General features: G+C 43.5%; 1 protein-coding gene across 3 annotated transcripts in view; it reads left to right on the top strand.

Moving 5' to 3' along the window:
* PTPN14 (protein tyrosine phosphatase non-receptor type 14) overlaps positions 1–22,095 on the top strand; it is a 219,531-nt gene that overhangs the window by 151,472 nt on the left and 45,964 nt on the right. For all 3 annotated transcript variants that reach the window (XR_006104577.1, XM_042474253.1, XM_042474265.1), the window contains exons 7-12: positions 2,243–2,330; positions 6,892–6,980; positions 8,951–9,038; positions 11,094–11,176; positions 21,036–21,093; positions 21,848–21,926. Coding sequence is in view for 2 of the 3 variants with exons in the window: in XM_042474253.1 (XP_042330187.1) it covers positions 2,243–2,330; positions 6,892–6,980; positions 8,951–9,038; positions 11,094–11,176; positions 21,036–21,093; positions 21,848–21,926 (485 nt within the window). In the remaining variant the exon portion in view is untranslated. The remainder of the gene's footprint in view (positions 1–2,242; positions 2,331–6,891; positions 6,981–8,950; positions 9,039–11,093; positions 11,177–21,035; positions 21,094–21,847; positions 21,927–22,095) is intronic.

Genomic DNA, 22,095 nt, shown 5'->3' with positions numbered 1-22,095 from the left:
GTTGCGTTAGGCATGCCCGTGTATGATGCATAAGAAAACCATATGAAATTCATGGTGTCACCATAAGTCGATAAGGGACTTGAAGGCACACACATGCACATATGTTTTTAACTTGTTTCAATTTTTGACAGTATAATTATATTTTTAACTTATGCATGCCATGATTTTTAGCTATGTTTATTTTAACTATTGTAAGTTGCCTTGAGTCCTCAACTGGGAAAAAGGCAGGGTAAAAGTAGGCTGCAGCTTGTCCTCTCTCAGCTTTCTAGAATGCCCTTTGAGCCCTTGGTATGCTGCTATCTCAGATTGCTCACCTGGAAAACAGAGTTCCCGGTTGCTGTCACCTCCACCAGATAGTCTGGAGTGCTTGGTGCACTCCTTGTACATCAGCCTTACCTGTGTTTTCACAAGGATAACATTATCCTTCGACTGGAAGACTTTCTTCCTACCAAAGTTTGTGCCAGCATTCCATTTGAACCAGGGGATCATACTCCCTTTATTCATGCAGAATCCGTTAACTTACTTGGAGTGCTTCCTGCATGGTTTAAATGTGTGTAAAGCATTAGCCTTTTATATTGATCAAACTGTCACTGCAGCTTTTTCTCTGTTACTCATCTCACAAGAAGGAATCCCCTGTGATGTCTGAACTCTTCTCCAAATGGTTTGACGCTACCATTCATCTGGTTTATGAACTTGCTGGCAAACAGCCTCCAGTTCAAGTGAGGAGTCACTTTTCCAGATCATTGGCAGCATTGGCAGCATTTTTTGAGGGACATGCCCCTCCATGACATCTGTAGAGTTGCCACCTTGTCTTAGCCTTCATCCTTGGTTGCTAATTAGAGAGTGGACATGGTGTCACAGGTTGAGGCTGCATTTGGGAGAGCTGTGCTTTTTTCCCTGTGTAGCGTGACATACCTTCCTGCTGTGGTTAGTAGCTTGCTAGTCTCCCATTTGTATAAGTCATAGAGACCACAAAGAAAAAAAACTAGAATACCTCCAGACTCAGGGTCACACAGTATATATACATCCAGCTCTCTTCTAGGCCAACATTCTCTGAAGATGCCAGCCACAGATGCTGGTGAAACATCAGGAATAAACTCTTCTAGAACATGGCCACATAGTCTGAAAAACCCACAAAAAACTATGTATGCCGGCCATGAAAGCCTTAAAAAACAGATTGCTTGCCTGTAACTGTGATTCTTTCAGTTGTCATCTGTGAACTCGCACAAACCTGCCCATCGTTCCCACCTTGTGTCCTGCCTTCCTCATATATCCTTGGCTTCTGCTTCAACATCCATGGCACTGAGGCATTAGATGAAAAGCGTGTCAGTTAGGAATGTGGGGACTGAGTGGTGCTATTATTTAAATGCTTAGATAAGAATTCCAAAATGTTCAAATGATGCACTGCAGAGGTGCAAGTAATCCCATTTATGTGAGTTCACAGATGATCACTCCAAGAACCACAGTTACAGGTAAGTATCCTGCTCCCTAATGCCTTGTTGGGGAGAGGTTTTTTTTATTCTTTACTTTGGTTTCACATATTAGGTCAGTTGTATTTGTTGTATATTTTTGCTCTTATGCACTTGGGTGAGCTGTACACTCCGTATAGAAAAATTCCATTTTAAAGGTAGATCCATATTATTATTACCATCTGTAGATGGGAGCAAGGGCTAAAGCTAAGACATCTTAGGCTACTTGAAACTCCCTATTGAGTTCATGGCAGAATCAAGATTTTAACATAAAATTTTATAATCTGTACTACTTTGCTGTAGTAGAATGATAGAATCATAGAGTTGGAAAAGACCACAAGGGCCATCCAGTCCAACCCTCTGCCATACAGGAACTCAAAACACCCCTAACAGATGGCCATCCAGCCTCTGTTTAAAAATCTTCAAGGAAGGAGATTCCATCAGCTCTCTAGCTTATTCTGACTAAGATTATGACTAATGATAGGATAAAGCCATTTTACACCACTATTAATTTCCATTGGTTTTGGTCATATTCAGCTTGATTTCAGTAGCCTTTATTTAACCTTGTGGGGCAAAATTGTGTCCCTGCCTCATAACAACATAACATAACATATATAAATGAAGCTTGTTTGTTGTTTGTTGATAACAAGAGTTTGACTAACCTGATCCATTTTGACCAGTGATCCAAAGAGAATTCCAAGCTAACAAATCAGATTAAAATCTTCAGCCCTCTGTATAACGCTGAACCATATTTCTGTTCACTTCATTCACAGTGGTATCTCTGCAGCAGAAGCGGAATTTCTTTACATCAGTGAAGTGGAACGACTAGATGGGTTTGGGCAGGAAAGCTTCCCTGTGAAGGTAAGATGCTACAACAGAAGCAGGCCAACCCTCAAATTTGCCTGGAGGGCAAGAAAGAAATAAACAAATTTGGCTAGCTTCTGCATTCTGGATCTTGTGACAGTGTGCATCAGAGTTAATGACTTTCACATGGGAAAGCAGAAATACATGTGGTTTTCTGTGTCCAGTCTTTCAACAACAAGGAGAAATCAAAAGTTTATACCATATTTAAAGGCCTGTGCTGTGACAAATTGGTTATGTTATAAAGGTTTCTCACCCTGTTTCCCATTTGTAACACCTGACAAGCACCAAAGCATGTTTAGACTAATTGGAAATATGTGCTCATTGTAGCTGTAAGAAATAATCTTTCATGTTGGGCTAGGCAGAGAAGAACACAGAGAAGAACAAGTGTTGCTTTGCTTCAGTCACGATGATACTCTTTCTAAAGTTTTTACAAATATTATATCTGATGTATCACAGCTGTATGCCCATGCCTAAGTATTCAAAACTCCCGCTGTTGGGATTAGTACGTTATGCTCACAATACTTTTAGTAATGTGTGCTGTCATAACCCCCTCTTACATTAGTGTAAGAACTTTCTCCCTTGTACAAGGAGGTATCAAGTATCTCATTGGGCAATATCCTTTCCCTAGCTTTGCAACAGCACCCAGTCATTTGTCCAACCCCCAACAGTCACTGTTTTTATAACTGGAACAAAAAGAATAGACTTTATTCTCCAGAGCTTGATCACAAGTATGATGATCGAGCTTTACACCCACATAATGTACAATATGTGCCCAATCTATCTTACTGTGAGGCTCTACAGACTGCCCCTAAGGGGCAGCAGGAGGCTGCCTGTTTCCTGGCCAGATTGGGGCTGCAGCAACCTCATGCCGCAGCCCCAATCTGGCCTTTGGAGGCAGCATGGCTGTATGGCACCCCTTCAGTGCTGCATCATCTGGACACAGTGCCAGAGGCACACCATGACGCTGTGCACCGTCTATGCCAGGGGTTCCCAACCTGGAGGTCGCGACCCCTTCGCGGGGGTCACCAGATTGGGAATCCCCGCCTCCCCCTCCCCTTTTCTCCGTGGGTGTCGGCGCTAGAGCAGGCACCGCACGGGGAAAGGGGGGGCTCCCTCCTCTTTCCCTTCTCCCTGCAAGGGCTGGCCCTGGCACAGGCACTCGCAAGGAGAAGGGGATGGGGGCGGGGCTGCCTCCTCCTTCCCTTCCTTCCCGCAGCTGCCAGACAGCTGCGGGGAGGAAGGAAAGGGGGTGGGGGTCCTCCTCCTCCTTCTCCTTTCCTTCCTTCCCACGGCTGCCAGACAGCCGTGGGGAGGAAGGGACGATCGGGGCTGCTTCCTCCTGTTCTCCCCGCGGCTGCCAGGCAACCACGGGGAGAAGGGGACGGGACTGCAAGCCCCAGAGGCCTTTGTGGCCAGAAGTCCTGCCCTTTCTCTCCTAGTGGCCTCCCTAATTGGTTAGGAGGCTGGGAAGGGGCAGGACTTCCGGCCGCAAAGCCTGCTGGGGCTTGTATGCAGCTGAAAATCTTGCCCCTTCCTGGCCTCCCAACCTATCAGGGGGGCCATGGGCAGGACTTTCTTCCCCAATGGGGGTCGCGGCCCAACAAAGGTTGGGAACCACTGGTCTATGCCGTAGGGATGGAGTCAGGGTATGCGTCATCAGGACGCTGCACCCTGACTCCATCCACAGGCCAGCCTTTATAGGGCCTGTAGGAGGCAGATGCTACAGCTCTTCTCAGTTGAAGCACCATGCTTATAGAATATCCTCTTCCAGTCTCATTTTGGAATTAAGACTTGACCAGGCTTCCATAACTTGTTTCTGCTAACAGCCAGAAGAAGGAATATGTGGCTCTCCAGATCTTGCTAAACTCCAAGTCCCCAAAGCCTAGTTCTCTTGAATTTTTGCAAGGATTTTAGGTCATGAAACTCAAACCATTTTCTCAAGAGTGATTTCAGTGGGTTGAAATGGCCTATGTAACTTCTGTAAAAATGTTTTTAAAATTGTAAAAGTAATTATGTAATATTTTGCAAAAGTAATTAGGTAGCTGGGTACTCATTAGCGACCTACAGAAGAATACAATGCTGAGTCACCCCTGAGTCAACCCTTGGATCGAGTTCACAACCTTGTGGATGTAATACTGGCTATAGTACTGGCATTTAACCACTGTGCCACAAGGGTTCCTTGGACAAAAGCTTTCCTGGAATTCAGTTTTAAAACAGACATTTCAAACACTAAATGCCATATGAAACAACATTGTTTTCATTGCCTGCCAGAAGCTTAAATGAGATGGGGTCAGCTTTAAATGAGATGGGGTAGATACACAATTGAGGCACTGGTACAAAGAAAGTCTTGTTATATGTACCCACCAACCTGATTTCATGAGGTATTGGGATACACAAGAGGCCCTCCTCTGAAGATGCCAAATTTCTGGCAGTCTCACATGGGAGGTGGTGGTCTTTCAGGTATCCCAAAGGACTTCAGGAAGCTATAGAGACAATTGAATTTCCATGTCAAGTAAAAATGGATGTGTGTATGTGTGAACCATTAAGAAAATGATTTCAAGACAACTTACTCCCCTATTTTGTAATATACTTTTCTCCTGAAACACATTTTTTCTGAATCACTAAAATTCAGCTATAAAAATACAATAGAAATACAAGTGTTCTAAAATGTTCTAGAAGGTCTGGAATCCACTAAATCGATTACAAATGCATAACCAGTAATATGTGACTGTTTCATAGTCACAATCCCTACTTACCTTCTAGCTTAAGAGATATATAGGGACAGTGAAAGTCTCCCAGTCCCACTTAGCGGACAGCAGCTGCTATGATCAACAGGGGTCTGTTTCTCTGTTCACCAGGAAGCAGGTGGCTGATGTTGCCACCCACCTCCTCATGCAAGCAGTCTCCAGTACAAGACTGGTTTGTGACAGGGGTCATGTTACTGCCTGTCACACTGGAGATTGCTGATGGAAAGTGGTGGCAATATCAATCAACTCCTTCCTGATTGGTGGGAACAGACCCCTGTTGACAGTAGTGGCTGCTGCCTGGTAAGTGGGGAGGGGGGTGGAAGGGCAGGGAATCGCTGTGTAGCTATGTAACTATTATGTTTACTCATTTGTAACTACCCACATGTTGTTGTTGTTGTTGATTGTCCTCGAGTCGACTTCAGCTCATGGCAACCCTATGGATGAGACATCTCCAAGACTTTCTGTCCTCTACTACTCTGCTCAGATCCTGCAGGCTCAGGTCTCTGGCCTCTTTGATTTAGTCTAAACACCTGGCATGTGGTCTTCCTCTCTTTCTACTTCTATCTACCTTTCCTAGCATCATTGTCTTTTTCAGTGATTCCTGCCTTCTCATGATATGGCCAAAGTACACCAGACTTAATTTTAGTCATCCTGGCTTCCAAGGAGAGTTTGGGCTTGATCTGTTGTAGAACTCATTTGTTTGTCTTCTTTTCTGTCCATGGTATCCCCAGCAATCTTTTCCAGGACCACATATCAAAGAGTTGATTTTCTTTCTATCAGCTTTCTTCACTGTCCAGAGACCACCTCCATACATGGTGATGGGGAATATGATGTCACTGTATCTCATTATATCTTTAGAGTTTAGGATCTTGTCCAGTTCTTTCATTCTGCCATTTTCAATCCTAATCTTCTTCTAACTTCTTTCTACTAAGGCAGATCTTCCTTGATGTCTGTTTGTATGAACATTCTAAGGTCTGCAAAATTAAAATGCAAAAGGAGGAATCATGAGAACAGTTATTTATGAAACCATAATATAGTTGTGAATTTGGTTCTGAAATGTGTTTATTTGATGTAAAATTAAAATGTAAGTATTAGACTGGGACTAGGAATGGGTAGATTCATGTCCTCACAGAAATTCAGTGGATGAACTTGGACTACTCACTGTCTTTTAGCTTGATTTGCCTATCAGGGTAGGAAAAGAAGACCATACATGCTACCTTCTGCTGCTGCTGCTGCTGCTGATTATTATTATTATTATTATTATTATTATTATTATTATTATTATTATATCCCATCTTTCTCCCAGTATAGGGACTCAAGTCAGTGAGCAGCATATTTTAAACAGTATAATTTAAAAACAACACAACATTAAAATGTGTAAATATACAATTTAGAAAAACAACAACAATTAAACCACTAGGAACAAGGTGAGGTGTAAATGTAAATAGTATATCAGTAAGTAGGGATTTTCCCCCAAAGAAGGATTATTGTCTTCCAAATCATCTTAAAGAGGATTTCAGTACACTAATAATTTCAAATATAGCCTGTTCTGTCCAAATGTGGATTTAAAATGAAAAATTGTAAAACACAGTTTTGTAAAACAGAATTTTGTGTTTTTGCTTTTTTTTTTCTGAATACATCTTTTTGCTCACTAGGAACTTCTCAAGCAGAAAAAGATGGAAAGGGAGAGGCACTGGTCTCTTTGCTTCTGCTGTATAGAAAATGTTATAGCAGTTGGTATTTTTGTCCACAGGCACATTGAGACACTTGTCAATATGTTATCTCTTTCTTACTAACTTTTATTCATACAGGACAATCAAGGAAATGACATGCATCTTGGAATCTTCTGTATGGGGATTTTTGTAAAGAATCGAATGGGAAGGCCCACAGTGATCTACAGGTAAAATCAGGACACATTCATATTATGATATTTTCATCGTAAGTTTCCACTGATTTTGATGGAAAACCATCTGGGCAGGCAGGCTTTTGGATCACTTACAGGCTTCTGGTCACATCTGTAAACAGACTTTGCAGATTTTCCTACCCAACATGGGAAAATGTTTGGAGAAATCCTGTTAGGAGTGGGGCTTTTCCTGTGTATATTTATAATACTTACAATGCTAGTGAATGCCTGTATTCAGCTATTATGGAGTACTTTCCCTAGGTAACCGCACTCCCTCTTGCTATTCGCTTTGTTAGAAATGGCTTCTTTACGGGAACCTTTGGCAATGACAGATCTTCAGAAATAATATTCTAGGATTTATAGTCGAAAAATAAATAAATAAATAAATAAATAACTTTTTCACATTGGGGGTGGTAACTAAGAGCTCCAGGCCTTTTTAATATTTGCTCTAAGTGAGGTAGATTTTCTTTTTTCCACTGCAGGTTCTAGATTTCATTTTGCTTATTACCAGACTGTTTCTTCCATGATGTTGCTTTTACTATTGTGTTAGTAATCATCTTTCCATTGAAGCCTGGCTGAATCTTAAGATCCTTGGGGTTGTCATGGTCCCATTCATACTTACAGGCCCACTTGAGGAGGACATGGAAGAGGGCCTTTTTGGTTGTCCCTCTGGGGCTATGGAATTCCCTCCCATGGGAAGTTAGGCTAGCCTTGGTCCAAAGCACACTGCAGAAATAATCCATTTTGAGACCGCTTTAACTGCCCTGGCTCAATGCTAGGGAATTCTGGGAACTGTAGTTTTGTGAGACCCTTCTCTGTCAGAGAGCCCTGGTAGCACAATAAATTACAGTTCTCAGGATTCCCTAGCACCAAGACAGGGCAGTTAAAGCAGTCTCAAAATGGATTATTTCTGCAGTGTGTTTTGGACCCTTCTCTCTGCTCTCCTTTCAAGAACAGATAAAGTTTTTACTTAAATAGCCATATGAGGATCAACAAGTTATGCAATAGGGTTTTAATAGGTTGTGTTGCTGCATTTTTGTTTGTTGTTGTATCTTTTAAATGATTTTATAGGCCCATACAGAGAGGCCAAAATAAAGCTGCTTCAGGTCACTTTGAAGATATGCTGATTAAATGATGCATGCGTCCTAAGAGTCCGGAAGCCTCACCAAAGCCAATCCTTAGGACTGGATCCTGGCTTTGGCACAGTTTCTGGACTCTTTAGATGCATGCATCATTTAAACAGCATACCTCCAAAGTGATCCGAAGCAGCTTTATTTTGGTCTGTCTGTCTGTATGGGGCCATACTGATTTAAATTATGGTTGTTTTCACATAATAGTTAATCTAATTGGGTGGTTTTTTTTTAAAAAAAAACTTTCAGGTTTTTATCTGTATCTTGTTTTAACCTTGTTGTAAGCCACCTTGGATCCCTTGTTGGAAAAAGTGTGGGTTATAAATAAAATAAAATAAAATGAACAGAATATTATGAATGTTATCATTTGTGTTTCAGTCCCCCTCTTAATGAAAGGTTATGTAGTTTTCCTTATCAGAACCATTCAAATGCTTTGACATGCAGCAAATATTGGTGTTGGTTTTCTTACCTGTTGTGGCTGCTCTGTGAATGCAATAAACCCATTAATCTTACAGTAAGTGCACTGGGGAGGGGGTTGGTTGAACTCAGCCACTGACCATTTCTCTTTGGGATGAAACAAATATGGTGACTCTGGGTGTCTGTTTATTATTAAAATACTTATAACTTTACTTTCAGCTGGCCAGGGCCAAGGCAGGACAGGCTTCTGCTTTGAAGAGCATCTAAAAATTCTAAATAAAAAAACCAGATTGACAGAACAAATATCACTGAAACTCCACAGAGCAGAAATATTTTAAGACACCCCTCCTCCCGGCAAAAGCCAAGTTGAACATTGTTTTGCAGTAACTGGCTGGTTTTAGCAAAGTTGTTTTTCCACAGGTGGAATGATATTGGAAATATAACGCACAACAAGTCTACGATTGCTGTGGAACTGCTCAACAAGGATGAAACAGTGCTCTTTCATACGGTAAGCAAAACATTAAAAGGTCACTGTCTAGGAGATGTGCAAAGTGTCCCATTGTTTGAATTGACACCACTCCTACAGAATTGCCGTATCACTCTTAGGTTCCTTACATCTTGGCCTTAATGCCAAATGCCTTGATCTCTGAGGTATCTTTCCTTACAGCCTGGTGTTTGTTGCCTGGCAGACTCTGGAGAGCTGCACAGTAGCTATTTCTCTATTGTTAAATTTTCATAGCAATAACAAAATCCATTTCCACATTCTGGTCCAGCCACTTCCAAGATGTTGCTCTTCACCATTTTGGTTGCCCTTTTCTGGACATGCTCCAGCTTGTCAACATCCTTTTTGAATCGTGTTGCCCAGAATACTGGACACAGTATTCTAAGTTCAATGCTCTATAAACGGGATTACCTTTGAAAAGAGCCTAGAAACTTTACTTGGCCTAAAGTGCTGCAGCCAGATTATTACTTGGAACTGCCTACAGTAAGTATATAACTACTTTGTTATACCAGCCCCATTGCTACCAAGCACAATTCAAAATGCTGGTTATGACCTATAAAATCCTACATGGCTGGGGCAGATTATTTAAAGGATTGTATCTTGCTATATGAGCCTGTTTTAGCTCTCAGATCTTTGGAAGAGTCCCTTCTGCCTATCATTCCCATCTTGTTTTGTGGGAACAACAGAGAGGGCCTTTGTAGTGACTGCTCCCAGACTTTAGAATGCATACATTATTGGGGCAAGGATGGCTGTCACCTTGTTTTTCTTTTGTGGACAACTGAAAAGATTCCTATTTCATCATGCTTTGCAAGAGAGGGTGATGGGCTTGTAATGGTATGCTATTTTACAGATTTTTTTAAAAAATCTGTCTTTTTAAAATTTTTAAAAACTTTTAGTGCCATTGAGGTTTAATCATTTTTAAGTTAACACAGAGAGAATTTTTTTTAATGTTTTCACCCTGTACTCATTTTGAATACAGTGATTTGAGCATACGCGGATGGCAAGAGCATATTGTCCCCAATGACGGCATGCACGCACCCGCACCACCATTGGGGACAAAAGTACTTCCTCCCTCCTTCCCCCTTCTTCCTTCCTTCCCCTCTCCTTCCCTCCTTCCCTGCTTCTTCAGAGGCTTCTGCCCCAGCTTGGCTGTGTAGGTGGTCTGCCGGGGCCAGGAGCAGGGCTGAGGCTTGGATTTCGGAATTCAGGCTCTGGCTTCCTTGGAACCCTGTTGGCCAGGGCTTGGATTTTGGAGCCCAGACCCTCTGTCCTGGCTGCTGGGCCTGGGACTCCGAAATCCAAGCCTTGGCTCCCTCTGGACAACAGTGCCAGGGCCAAGGCTTGGATTTCGAAATCCCAGACCCAGCAGCCAGGATGAAGGCTCTGGGCTCCAAAACCCAAGCCTCGGCCCTCCTCCCAGCCCCAGCAAACTCCACCTGCACAGCCAAGCTGGGGCAGAAGCCTCTGAAGAAGCAGGTAAGGAAGGAAGGAAGGAAGGAAGGAAGGAAGGAAGGAAGGGAATTAGAGGGGAAGGAATGAAGGAAGAAGGGAGAGAACGAGGGAGGGAGGGAGAAGGGGAGGTGAGGAACTTTTGTCCCATTGTCCTTAATGGTGGTGCGGCTGCTTGGCCACACTACCATTAAGGACAATGGGACTTGAGCATACGTGGAATGGAACGGATCCTCTGCGTATAACGAGGACCTACTGTATTTGTAAGTTACCTTGAGTCTTGGTATTGGGCATATAACTAATAAAAGAACAGCAACAACAACCTCAAACTTTTTAGATTTAACAGTGGAATAGCATCATTTACTTATCAGACTACTGTCTGAGCCCAGGTGGAATGACAAGTTTGCAATAGCATCCTCACATTGCAATGTCTGAAATCCTTGACTGGGTTTTTGCATTTATTGTTCTGAGCATAACATTATTCTTACTGAATATTTTAGGAGAACATGGTCAGTGTTAGGTACCTCTTTGCTGTACTAGCCACAATGTAATTAAATGTGTTTTCCCCCTTGTTTCCTGCTCTCTCCCACCTCTACCTTTCTGCTTTAAAAGGATGACCTTGAAAATGCCAAGTATATTTCACGGCTGTTTGCTGCAAAGCACAAGTTTTACAAGCAAAACAAAATATGCACAGAGTAAGTACATACCTAGCCATACTGCGGTTTGTTGTGTTGAATGTAAGGCACCCTAATTTTTGTTTAGGCTTTTTGAGGGAATTTTTTATCTCCCTACAGAGAATAAAAAAAATGGGAACTCTAGTTCAGAGATCCAAGATAAGAATATAAAAGTGACTTTGTGCATTCTTTATTGGCATTTCAGAGGAACAAATACTTATTTTTATAAGCACCTTGGAAGTTTTTTTTCTTGCAAACTCAAAGGGGGCTTTCTTGGAGCTGTATCTCTGATATATTTCTGCTGACATGCAAAGACAAAATATGATTACTTTCAGATTACTTGCAGCTGAAGTAGATTTTAAATATGAAAGGTCTCTCATTTCCTTCTTATTGGTATGTTTTAATCTTTTATGTTTTCATTTTATGTGTCTTCATAATACAGTGACTTCACACAGCTCCCTCAACCTAATCTTCTTTTCATTGTGTGCTCAGAATGAAGATCTATGTTGCTCAAATTAAACCAGAGTTTCTTTTCCCAAAACCCTAGCATCCAACTTGAAAACTCTGGCTTAATGTTGGTTAATAAACTGAGATAGTAAGACAGGCTTCCAAGGTTTCCTTTTGCATTTCTTGCAATTGGACAGCCCACCCAACTTTTCCCGACTCTGGCATGGTCACTGTACGTGCTGATGAGAGGAAGATACAAGTTGTAGTATATCTGCTTAACACTAGGTTAAAAAAGACTGATTTATATTCTCAAAAAAGGATATCTGTCATGCTTGGTAAAGCATGAGATGGCTAGCTGTAGGTCAGGGAAAGTGGGCAAGGGGGAGGAGTGGCCTTGGTCCATAAAAGTACCATCACCTTGACCAGGAAGCTGGTCTGGAAAACAGAACACACCGAGTGCATTTACCTGACCCTGAAGGCTAGGGACAGCCTGGGGATTCTGTTAGTCTACCGTCCACCCCGTTGCCTAACAGACTCTCTGGCTGAGCTGACACAGCTGGTCTTGGAGCTGGTGCTGGAGTCCCCCAGGCTTCTGGTTCTGGGGGACCTCAACATTCCCTTCTAGGCCGGCTTATCAGATCTGACAGGTGTGGCTCGGGAGTTCATGGATTCCATGACAGCCATGGGCCTGTCCCAATTAGTCTCAGGTCCAACACACTGTGCTGGTAATACACTCGATGTGGTCTTTAGTACAGACCTGGAACATCTGTGGGCAGAGGTAACTCACACCTCTGCCCTGTCATGGATGGATCATTTTCTGATCAAGGTGGGACTGAAGGCTGCTATCCAGACCCCCCTTGGGGGTGGAGGACCTATTAGAATGGTCCCCCCTTGAAGGTAGATGGAACCCAAAAGGTTCCAGAAAGCCCTAGAGGGTTTTATGGTTGGGAATGATGGCGATTCTGTCGAAGCCCTGGTTGATACCATGAATAACCATCTTACCAGGGCTATAGACACTATCGCTCCCGAGCGTCCTTTCCAGCCCGCTTCTAATAAAAAACCATGGTACATGGAAGATCTTTGAAAAATGAAGTGGGCTGCACAACGGCTAGAGCACTGCTGGCAGAAACATCAGCGTTTATCTGACAAGACACTCCATGAGAACCTATTATACTCTTATGGAGTGGCAACAGATGCAGCAAAGAATTCTTTCTAAGCTGCATGTATTGTGTCTGCAGAGTCACATGCAAGAGAGCTGTTCAGGGTGGTTAGAGAGTTAACCCAGCTGCCTCCCACCCTGAACCCTTTACTAGAACCATCTAAGGCCTGCTGTGATGCTTTTAATGACTTCTTCACAGATAAAATCTCTCAGATAAGGGCTGATCTTGATGCCAGCATTATAACAGAAACAATAAGAGAGGTATCCAGTGACTCTGTGGATCCCATTAAACTGGATCATTTTGAGTTTGTAAATACCGATGAAGTGGACAAGCTCCTTGGAACTGTAAGGAAGATGACATGCCCCCTCAATCCTTGCCCATCATGGCTGACCATTCAGGGAGGGGATGCAATAAAAACATCATTACAACTTATAGTAAATGAATCCTTTCGGGAGGGAATATTTCCATCCAATTTGAAACAAGCGATAGTGAAACCGCTTTTAAAGAAACCCTCCCTGGACCCCCAGATTAGAAACAACTACAGGCCGGTCTCCCTTTTACCATTCTTGGGCAAAGTGATCGAGAGTGCAGTCGCCTTCCAACTCCAAACTGTCTTGGATGAAACCGATTATCTGGACCCATTTCAAACTGGCTTCAGAGTGGGATACGGAGTTGAGACTGCCATGGTCGCCTTAGTTGATGATCTCCGTCTGGGCATCGACAGGGGAAGTGTGACTCTGTTGGTGCTCTTGTACATCTCAGCGGCCTTCGATACCATAGACCATGGTATCCTTCTGGAACGCCTGAGAGAGTTAGGTATTGGGGGCACTGCGCTCTAGTGGTTCCGGTCCTACCTCTCGGGTAGATTCCAGATGGTGAGGCTGGGGGATAGCTGCTCCTCTAAGAGAGAGCTGACATTTGGCGTCCCTCAGGGCGCCATTCTATCCCCCATGCTATTTAACATTTACATGAAGCTGTTGGGAGAGATCATCTGAAGACATGGGGCGTGGTGTTATCAGTACGCTGATGACACCCAGATTTCTCTCTCCATATCTCTGACTGTTATAGCAACTAAGGATGGCATCTCTTCTCTGGGTGCCTGCCTAGGGTCAGTAATGGGCTGGATGAGGGAAAATAGACTCAAGCTGAATCCAGAGAAAACGGAGGTACTCGTGATAGGTACCCCAAGTCCAGGGATGGAGATTTGTCAACCTGTCCTGGACGGGGTCACACTTCGCCTAAAGGACAAAGTTTGCAGTTTGGGAGTACTCCTGGACTCATCCCTACAGTTATCATTTCAAGTGGATGCGATGGCCAGGAGTGCTTGGTACCAGCTTCAGCTGATACGCCAACTGCGTCCCTACTTGGACCAAAAGGACCTTGAAACAGTGGTACACGCACTGGTAATCTCTCATTTCTGTAATGCGCTTTACATGGGGCAACCTTTGTACCAAGTTCGGAAGCTTCAGCTAGTTCAAAATGCGGCAGCCAGACTGGTCACTGGAACATCTAGGTCAGACCACATATAACACTGGTTCTAAAATCCCTTCATTGGTTGCCAATTAGCTTCCGAGCGCAACACAAAGTGTTGTTTATTACCTGTAAAGCTCTACATGGCTTGGGCCCGAGTTACCTGAGGGAACGCCTCTTCTTACATAATCTGCCCCGCACTCTCAGAACATCTGGGAAGAATTTATTAGAACACTCAAAGATCAGATTAACAACAACTTCCCACAGAGCGTATACAGCCATAGCCCCTAAGTTATGGAACAAATTGCTGGAAGAGATCCGTCTTATTACTACCTTAGATGCTTTTAATAATAATAATAATAATAGGATTTATTTTATTTATTTATTTTAAGAAGGCACTAAGGATGGATCTCTTCTGGCAGGCCTACCCACCCGATCTTCTATGAAGAACCTAAGAAAACCCTACTTTTGGCTGTAATGCATGTTAGATGATGTTTTTATTGTTCTGAACTGTTTTTTTAAGTGATTATATTTTATTGTAATCTAGATGTTATTGTGGTTTTATGCTTGTTATTGTTGTTTTATGCTTGTAATCCCGCTTCGATTCATTGGGAGAGACGGGAAATAGAAATAAAATTTATTATTATTATTACTATTACTACTACTACTATTATTGTTGTTGTTGTTGTTGTTCTAGCAGAAGTAAACTAGGCTGCAAAATGCCAGGAAGAGGCAGCATGGCCAAAGATAAGTCAGGTTCCAGAGTCAGTGATTAAAGTCAAGCACAGTTGTTGTTATTTACCATCAAGTTGACTTTGAAGTACAGTGACCCTATGAATGAACAATCTCCAAGTGCCCCCAGTCATCAACTGCCCTGCTCAGATTTTGGAAACTCAGGGTTGTGACTTCCTTGTTTGAAACAATCTTTTTGTAATGTGGTCTCTCTCTTTTCCTGTTGCCTTCTGCTTTACTGAGCAATATCATCTTTTGCAGTGAGCCACTCCATCTCATGATCTGTTCAACGTACAACAGTCTCAGTTTAGTCATCTTGGATTCTAGTGAGAGTTGAAACCTGATTTGCTCTGGAACCCATTAATTTGTCTTTTTGGCTGTCTGTGGTATCCTTAGAACTCCCCTATCACAGTATCACTTTCCAAATACTCTTTGTATAAGCATTTTTCACTGTCCAGCTTTCACAGCTATCCATAGAAATTGTAAATAGAGTGGCATGAATCATTCCTACTTTGGTATCTATTGATATATCTTCACACTTGAGCATCTTAGCTAGTTCTTTAATAGTGCCCTTCCAAGTCTTAATCTTCTTCTGATTTCTTGACTACGGCCTCTCTGTTGATTAATGACTGAGCCAAGATATATAAAATCTTTAACTGTTTCACTGCCATGATCAGTGACTCTAAACTTGTGTAAATCATTTCTCATCTTTTTTTTTTTTGGCGGGGGGGGGGGTGTATATCTTAATGTGTAGCTGTAACCACCCTGTTTTGCAGAGCAGGCTGGCCGGCTGGCCGGCCAATGAGTTGGTGCGAGAATGGGGCAAGTGTTCAGCAAGCAGCAATAGGCTGTTTGAATTGAGAACTGACTCAGAAGTGTGCTCAAGTGTTTTTGGAGGCAGCTACAATATTCAGCTGGAACTCAACATACAGAGCATCCTGTGACTTGGATAACCATGTTGTGGGACTGAATCTCCGGGCTGATGGCACAAGGTACAAGGAACCCTTTTTTGAGTACATCCCCCCCCCCCCACACACACACACTGCGCTTTAGTGAAAAAGTAATGAATCATCATGGAATACTGCAAACCAACCCCATATTCGTATAGATAGTGTCATGGCCTGAAAAATAATGTGAATTGAAGCCCATATTGTGGATGATCTGTTTTTAGGGCATCCACCTGTCTCAGTTTTTAAGCATTCTAGTTCAGGAAATCCATTTCATATTATTTTTGTCTGGGAATCTGGAGAGTGCTCCAGGGTGTTGGTCAGTCCTTACATTGCCCCAGATGCCCCATGACCTAGATATCAGGGTCGGCAACCCTGGCGCCCACGGGCCGGATGCGGCCCGCGGAGGCTTTTCGCCGGCCGGCGGCAGCTGCCACCAACCACCACAGAATGCGGCTTTTTCCCTCTATGGGACCCGCCATTTTTTCTTCTAAAATGGCGATGAAGTCTCGCGCGACGTTCCCTGAGGTCAGTGAGACTTCGCCGCCATTTTGGGAGAAAAAATGGTGGTGCCCATAACGGTGAAGTCTCACGTGAACCCCCCAGAAAAGGTCGCCCGAGACTTCACCGCTATGGGCAGCGGGCCTTTAGGAGACCCTCCCACTGCCGGAGTCCCCAAACGGGGCCCCGCGGAGGCCACGGGCCGTTAAAGACCCGCTGCCGCCCACGCCCCAGGAGTCCCCAAATGGAGTCCGCAGGCGGCAGCGGGCCTTTAAGAGACCCGCGGCCACCCCCAGGAGTCCTCCGAGAGGCCTCCGGTGACGGCAGCGGGCCTCGGAGGGGCCCGCTGCTGTCCCTGAGAGTCCTCCCAGAGGCCTCCGGCGGCGGCAGGGGGGCTCGGAGGGCCCACTGCCGTCCCTGGAGTCCTCCCAGAGGCCTCCGGCGGCAGCAGGGGGCCTCTGAGGGGCCCGCTGCCGCCTGGAGTCTTCCCAGAGGCCTCCGGCGGCGGCAGGGGGCTCTTAGGGCCCGCTGCCATCCCTGGAGTCCCTCCCAGAGGCCCCCGGCGGCGGCAGGGGGTCTCTGAGGGCCCCGTTGCCGTCCCTGGAGTCTCCCAGAGGCCTCCGCGGCGGCAGGGGGTCTCTTTAGAGGCCCGCTGCCGTCCCTGGAGTCCTCCAGTGCTGGCGGCCCCCGCGGCTTTTCTGCTGGCCTCTGAGGGCCCGCTGTCGTCCCTGGAGTCCTCCCAGAGGCCTCCGGCGGCGGCAGGGGGCCTCTGAGGGGCCCGCTGCAATCCCGGGAGTCCTCCCAGAGCCCTCCGGCGGCGGCAGGGGGTCTCGAGGGGCCCTCTGCCGTCCCTGGAGTCCTCCCAGAGGCCCCAGCGGCGGCAGGGGTCTCTTAGGAGGCCCGCTGCCGTCCCTGGAGTCCTCCCGTGCTGGCGGCCCCCGCCGGCTTTTCTGCTGGCCTCTGACGGGGCCTGGGGCCCCGTCAGGGGCTGGCAAAGATGGGGAGGCCTGGCCCCTGGAGGGTGGAAGCTCTGCCCCCGGCTTCGGCCCCCCAGTCGCCTGAGGGAAAGCAACCCGGCCCCCGGCTCAAAAAGGTTGCCTACCCCTGACCTAGATCATACCCAAACATTCTTTCACCAGTTGTCGTCTCAGGAACATAGTCTCAAATTGTTAACAGACAGTAATATGAAATCAACTTGTCTAGATATTTTTCTGTTAATTGTCTTTCTGTTTGTTTTCCATATCTCCGAATAAATTAAGTTGCGTTGAGAAAATAGTAAAATATTCCTTACATCAGAGGTGGGGAACCTGTGGCCATTCAGATATTGCGAGTATTTAATTGCTATCAGCATTATCCAGTTGGCCAGTGATGATGGGAAATACAGTTCAATATTTGGTGGGTCAAAGGTCCCTCTTCAGATATGAATGATATGTAGCTAGTCACAGCTTGATTAAGGATGCAATCTTATATGATTTTGCTTGGGAATAAGTCACAATGAACTCAGTAGTGCTTACTTCAGAGCTGATATACTGTACACTATTAGAGTCACTAGATATCTCTCCAGTTATTGTTCCACTACAGGCAAATCCTTTTTGCTAATGTAGATCAAGCAATATTATAGCATTTAATTAGTTAACAGAACAGCTGAGAGGAAGCCCTCAATGACCTTGATTCCGCACTTACAAACTGAACATCCACATCTGTTTTATCGGAGTGGCCATCTGTTGAGCTTGCATAACTGAGGGAAAGGCTGAGGACACAGCAGTGTTGTTGAGCTGACTTAAGTATTTAGAGTTTATTAGCTGAGGACCTCTCCACTTACAAGGTTGATTTTAATTTGCCCCAGCACAGACATTTCATACAGATAATTCATAGAGTTGGTTACCCGAATAAGAGAAGGAACCAGAAATCTCAGACCTCTGGGGCTCAGTCTGCTTCACTTTGGTCCCAGTCTAGCTCCACTGGGCTTCTCAGGCATCATACCCTCTTTCCTGGCACTGCAGTTTGGTGGTTTCTCAGTATTTATACAGGTTGTAGTGTTGATCTGGGACTTGGGGGATTCATGATTTGGGGTGTCACTTAGTTTTGAAACTCCCTAGATGATCTTGGAGAATTCATTTTCTCTCAATCTGATTTTCCTCACAGGGTTATTTTGAAGATCGGTGGGAGAAAAGTTTGCGACATAGTAGTCTTGTTCAGTTTGCTATTCAGTCATTAATATTATTGGGTGATTTTGGCCCACTTTCTCAAGCCCATCTGTGGTGCTCTTTTGAAGATAAATGGGAAGATGAAAAGGCCATGGGGGCTATGCCAATCATCTTACAGAAGAAATAGGATTTTTTTAAAAATAAAAAGTTTACACATTAATAAGCTAAGTTATTAAACTATGCTAATAAAATTAAAAACCATCTAGTATAGCCTGGTTTTCTTTTCCCAAAGCCCTAGCCATGCACTGACTCATCATCCCAAAGATTATTGCCTCTTCTGATTTACTTTGGAATTCTATAAACCAATAATATTACAATACAGAAATACTTACTGTAGTAGCAGTGATACCTACCAGGGGATAGGTTTCATGAAGGGAATATCCTCAGGGGCACTGGTGCCAACAACATCTAGTTGGAGTGATACATACCAGGGGTAGGTTCCATGAAGGGAAAATCCTCAGGGGCACTGGAGCCAACAACATCTAGTTGGGTATTTTTTTTTTTTTTTTTGCAAAGCCCAAATTGGGAGCAGAGTGCAAAAAAATAAAAAATAAAGTACAACCAGGGATCAATTATTCCTAACCCCCCCCCCCCCATCTTCTAGACCATGGGAGGCATTTTATATCATATCCTTCACCCTCTTGTAATATTTTAGGCCCAGTTAAAACAATGGCCCAGGGGATCAAAAAGGCAGAGTGAAATGCCCACTAAATAGCATATGGAGACAAAATATTGCACACCCGCGTCACACGACGAAGAGGAAGTGGTGCATGCACCCACGGCAGAAACACCACTCCGCATGCACGAGCCTCATAAGTTTCAATTGGGCTCAAGCACATGCGGAACTTGCCTTATGTGGCGGGTTCCGGAATGGATTCCCCCCCCCGTAAGGCAAGGGCTCACTGTAATATGATTTTGTGATGTGAACATATGTTTTTAGTCCATTGTGTTTCTGAACTGGGCCAGGGGAAGTAAGCTTCCTTCCTTTATTAGCCTACTTGATTTTAGTGTTGCTAGATCACTTTTGCTTACATGCAATTGCTTGTAACTTCTGCCTATAAGATAGATGCTTAAGTGCAAGGCTGCTTTAAGAACCTGCTAGATGCATAGGAATCTGCCTTATGCTTAGTGAGCCCCTTGGGCCATTTAACCTTGTGTTGTCAACAGTGGTAGCAGCAGTTCTGGGATTTAGGTCCATCCCTGGTCCATCCAGAGATGCCAGAGATTGAACCATGTCCTTCCTCATACAAAGTATACTGCGCTACCATTTGTCCCAGCCATCTGAAATACTTTCTGGGTAGTAGAAGCCGAGATAATGAATTCCTCATCTTGAGAAGGTCCTTCATAAACTTTTAGAAGACAGATGAAAATATAATGAGATTTGTTATTTGGAGTAGTAGTAACTATTTACAAATTTTCCTGATGGTTGGGTTAGAATGTATTTTCCAGTGCTTATCTGTTTATTGCTTGTTATTTCCTTTTCATTTTTGCATTTTTGAGTGCCTTGCCTGAGAACAGCCTGTATGCCTTGAGATATCGATGAGTAAATAATAGTAGGGTGGTACCACAGAAGTGTCTTCAAGGCCTCTTATTTCCAGCTGAAGATTTGTCCTAACTTGTGTGTTGTGAAAATGGCTCTGCTATTCACATTTCTTCTTTTTAAAAATGTGTATTTTCTAATTGCACATCACATCATTCACCAGATCAGAAACTATAAGAGGACAAATTCCACCTTTCCTCTCTACACGTAAGAACCTTACTCCTACTGTATCCTGTGAACGTGTGTGTGTGTGCTTTCTACTTCTTCATTTTTGTCTGTTTCTCCTTATGTGTCGCCACTTTGCAACCTGTAATTCTAACATGTACAGTCTAGTTTTTCTTTTTATCTGTTTTTTCTTTTTTTTCTCTTAGCTTGTGTGCATTGCCTTGTTGGTGACTCGCTCTCTCTTTCTCTGTTAATTACTTTAGCTTCTCTATGTAAACCAATCTTCCCCATTCTGGTATCCTCCAGAGGTTTTGGACTATAACTTCTGCCATCTTCTAAGTGGTTGTGCTGCGTGACAGGAGCTGTGGTCTATACAATCAGGATTGCACCAGGTTGGGGAAGATTGGTCTAAACCACATTTAACCATTTTAGTACTACTTCAGTTCTCATTTCTTAATGTTTTCTCTTTAGTCCCTACTCCCATTTCAGGGTATCATAATTTTGAAAAAAGCATGTGTATTACAGAATTTTAGTATCCTTACTGAAGGAAGGTTTGAATGCTTCATATTTGTTTCCTTATGGTTTTTATATAGCTTTTACAAAGTAGATAACTGCAGCATGCAAAGGCCTTTTTGTATCTCTTGAATAAGAATTCATACATTTCATAGAATAGTAATGAATAAGCATTTCTTCCCAATTTTCCCCCAACAGACAATCAAATTCCCCTCCTCCTATCAGACGGCGACCCACTTGGAGTAAATCATCCTTGGTAAGTATGTGCTGGTTACGATTTACAAAGCCCTGTATGGCCTTCACCCACGTTCTGAAAGAACATATCCCCTATGAGCATGCCAAGTTTTAAGATCTTCAGGGGAGGTGTTTCTCTTAGTCTCACCATCATCATGGATGTGTTTGGTGAGGACAGAAGGGAAAGCCTTCCTAGTTTGGCTTCTTCCGGACTGTAGAATTCCCTCTCACTGGAAGCTCAGCTGTCCCCTTCTCTGCAATTTTTCATGCCAGCAGGGAAAGACTTTTTTATTCAGGCAGGTCTTTTGATTTTTAATTGGTTGTGGCAGAAAGGGCAGTGGGACTTTTAATAGAGTTTGGTGGATTGTTAATCTTTATGTCCCAAATGTGTTTTAAAGCATTTTAAAATTAATTTTAATTAGTTGTTTATCTAACTTTAAAAAATCTGTACTATACTATGCAAATTGTTTTAGTTTTATTTTGCTTTAATCTTCATTGTAAAGTGTCTTGGATCTCATATTAGGAGAAAGAGAGGATATAAATTAACAAAATAAAGTGTATTGGGATATGTGATGTGTTTGCTGGGAAACAAAACATTGCATTCAAAACACCTAAGAATCTAGAGAGGGCTATAGTTTTCCCTATTAAACCACAAAATTCTAAATGTAATAATAGTGATGCAATTTCACAATTGCTGTGAAAAGATAACCAAATTTGTTTTGCTAAATTTGTTGCATTAATACATGTCAAACTGTATTTCTCCTCTTACCTTTAAGCCAAGGCAGCATCCATTTATTATGCCTCCTATGCACATCCAGTGTGGAGAACACTACACTGAAACTCACAATTCACAAGGTATGTAATAGTAATTAATAACACGTACTTTGTATCTATTACATGGATTTTCTTAAACACTTTTGAAACCTGGTATTTCCAAAAATACTGAAGATGCAAGGAAGGACCTCAGGCTTTAGATAGTGCCTTTCCCTATGGCAAGGATGGAGGACCTTTCTCTTCACTGGGT

Source organism: Sceloporus undulatus, chromosome 1 (assembly GCF_019175285.1).
Source record: "Sceloporus undulatus isolate JIND9_A2432 ecotype Alabama chromosome 1, SceUnd_v1.1, whole genome shotgun sequence".
NCBI lineage: Eukaryota > Metazoa > Chordata > Lepidosauria > Squamata > Phrynosomatidae > Sceloporus > Sceloporus undulatus.
Note: the sequence above shows the minus strand (reverse complement) of the source record. Positions and strands in the feature narration are given on the sequence as shown.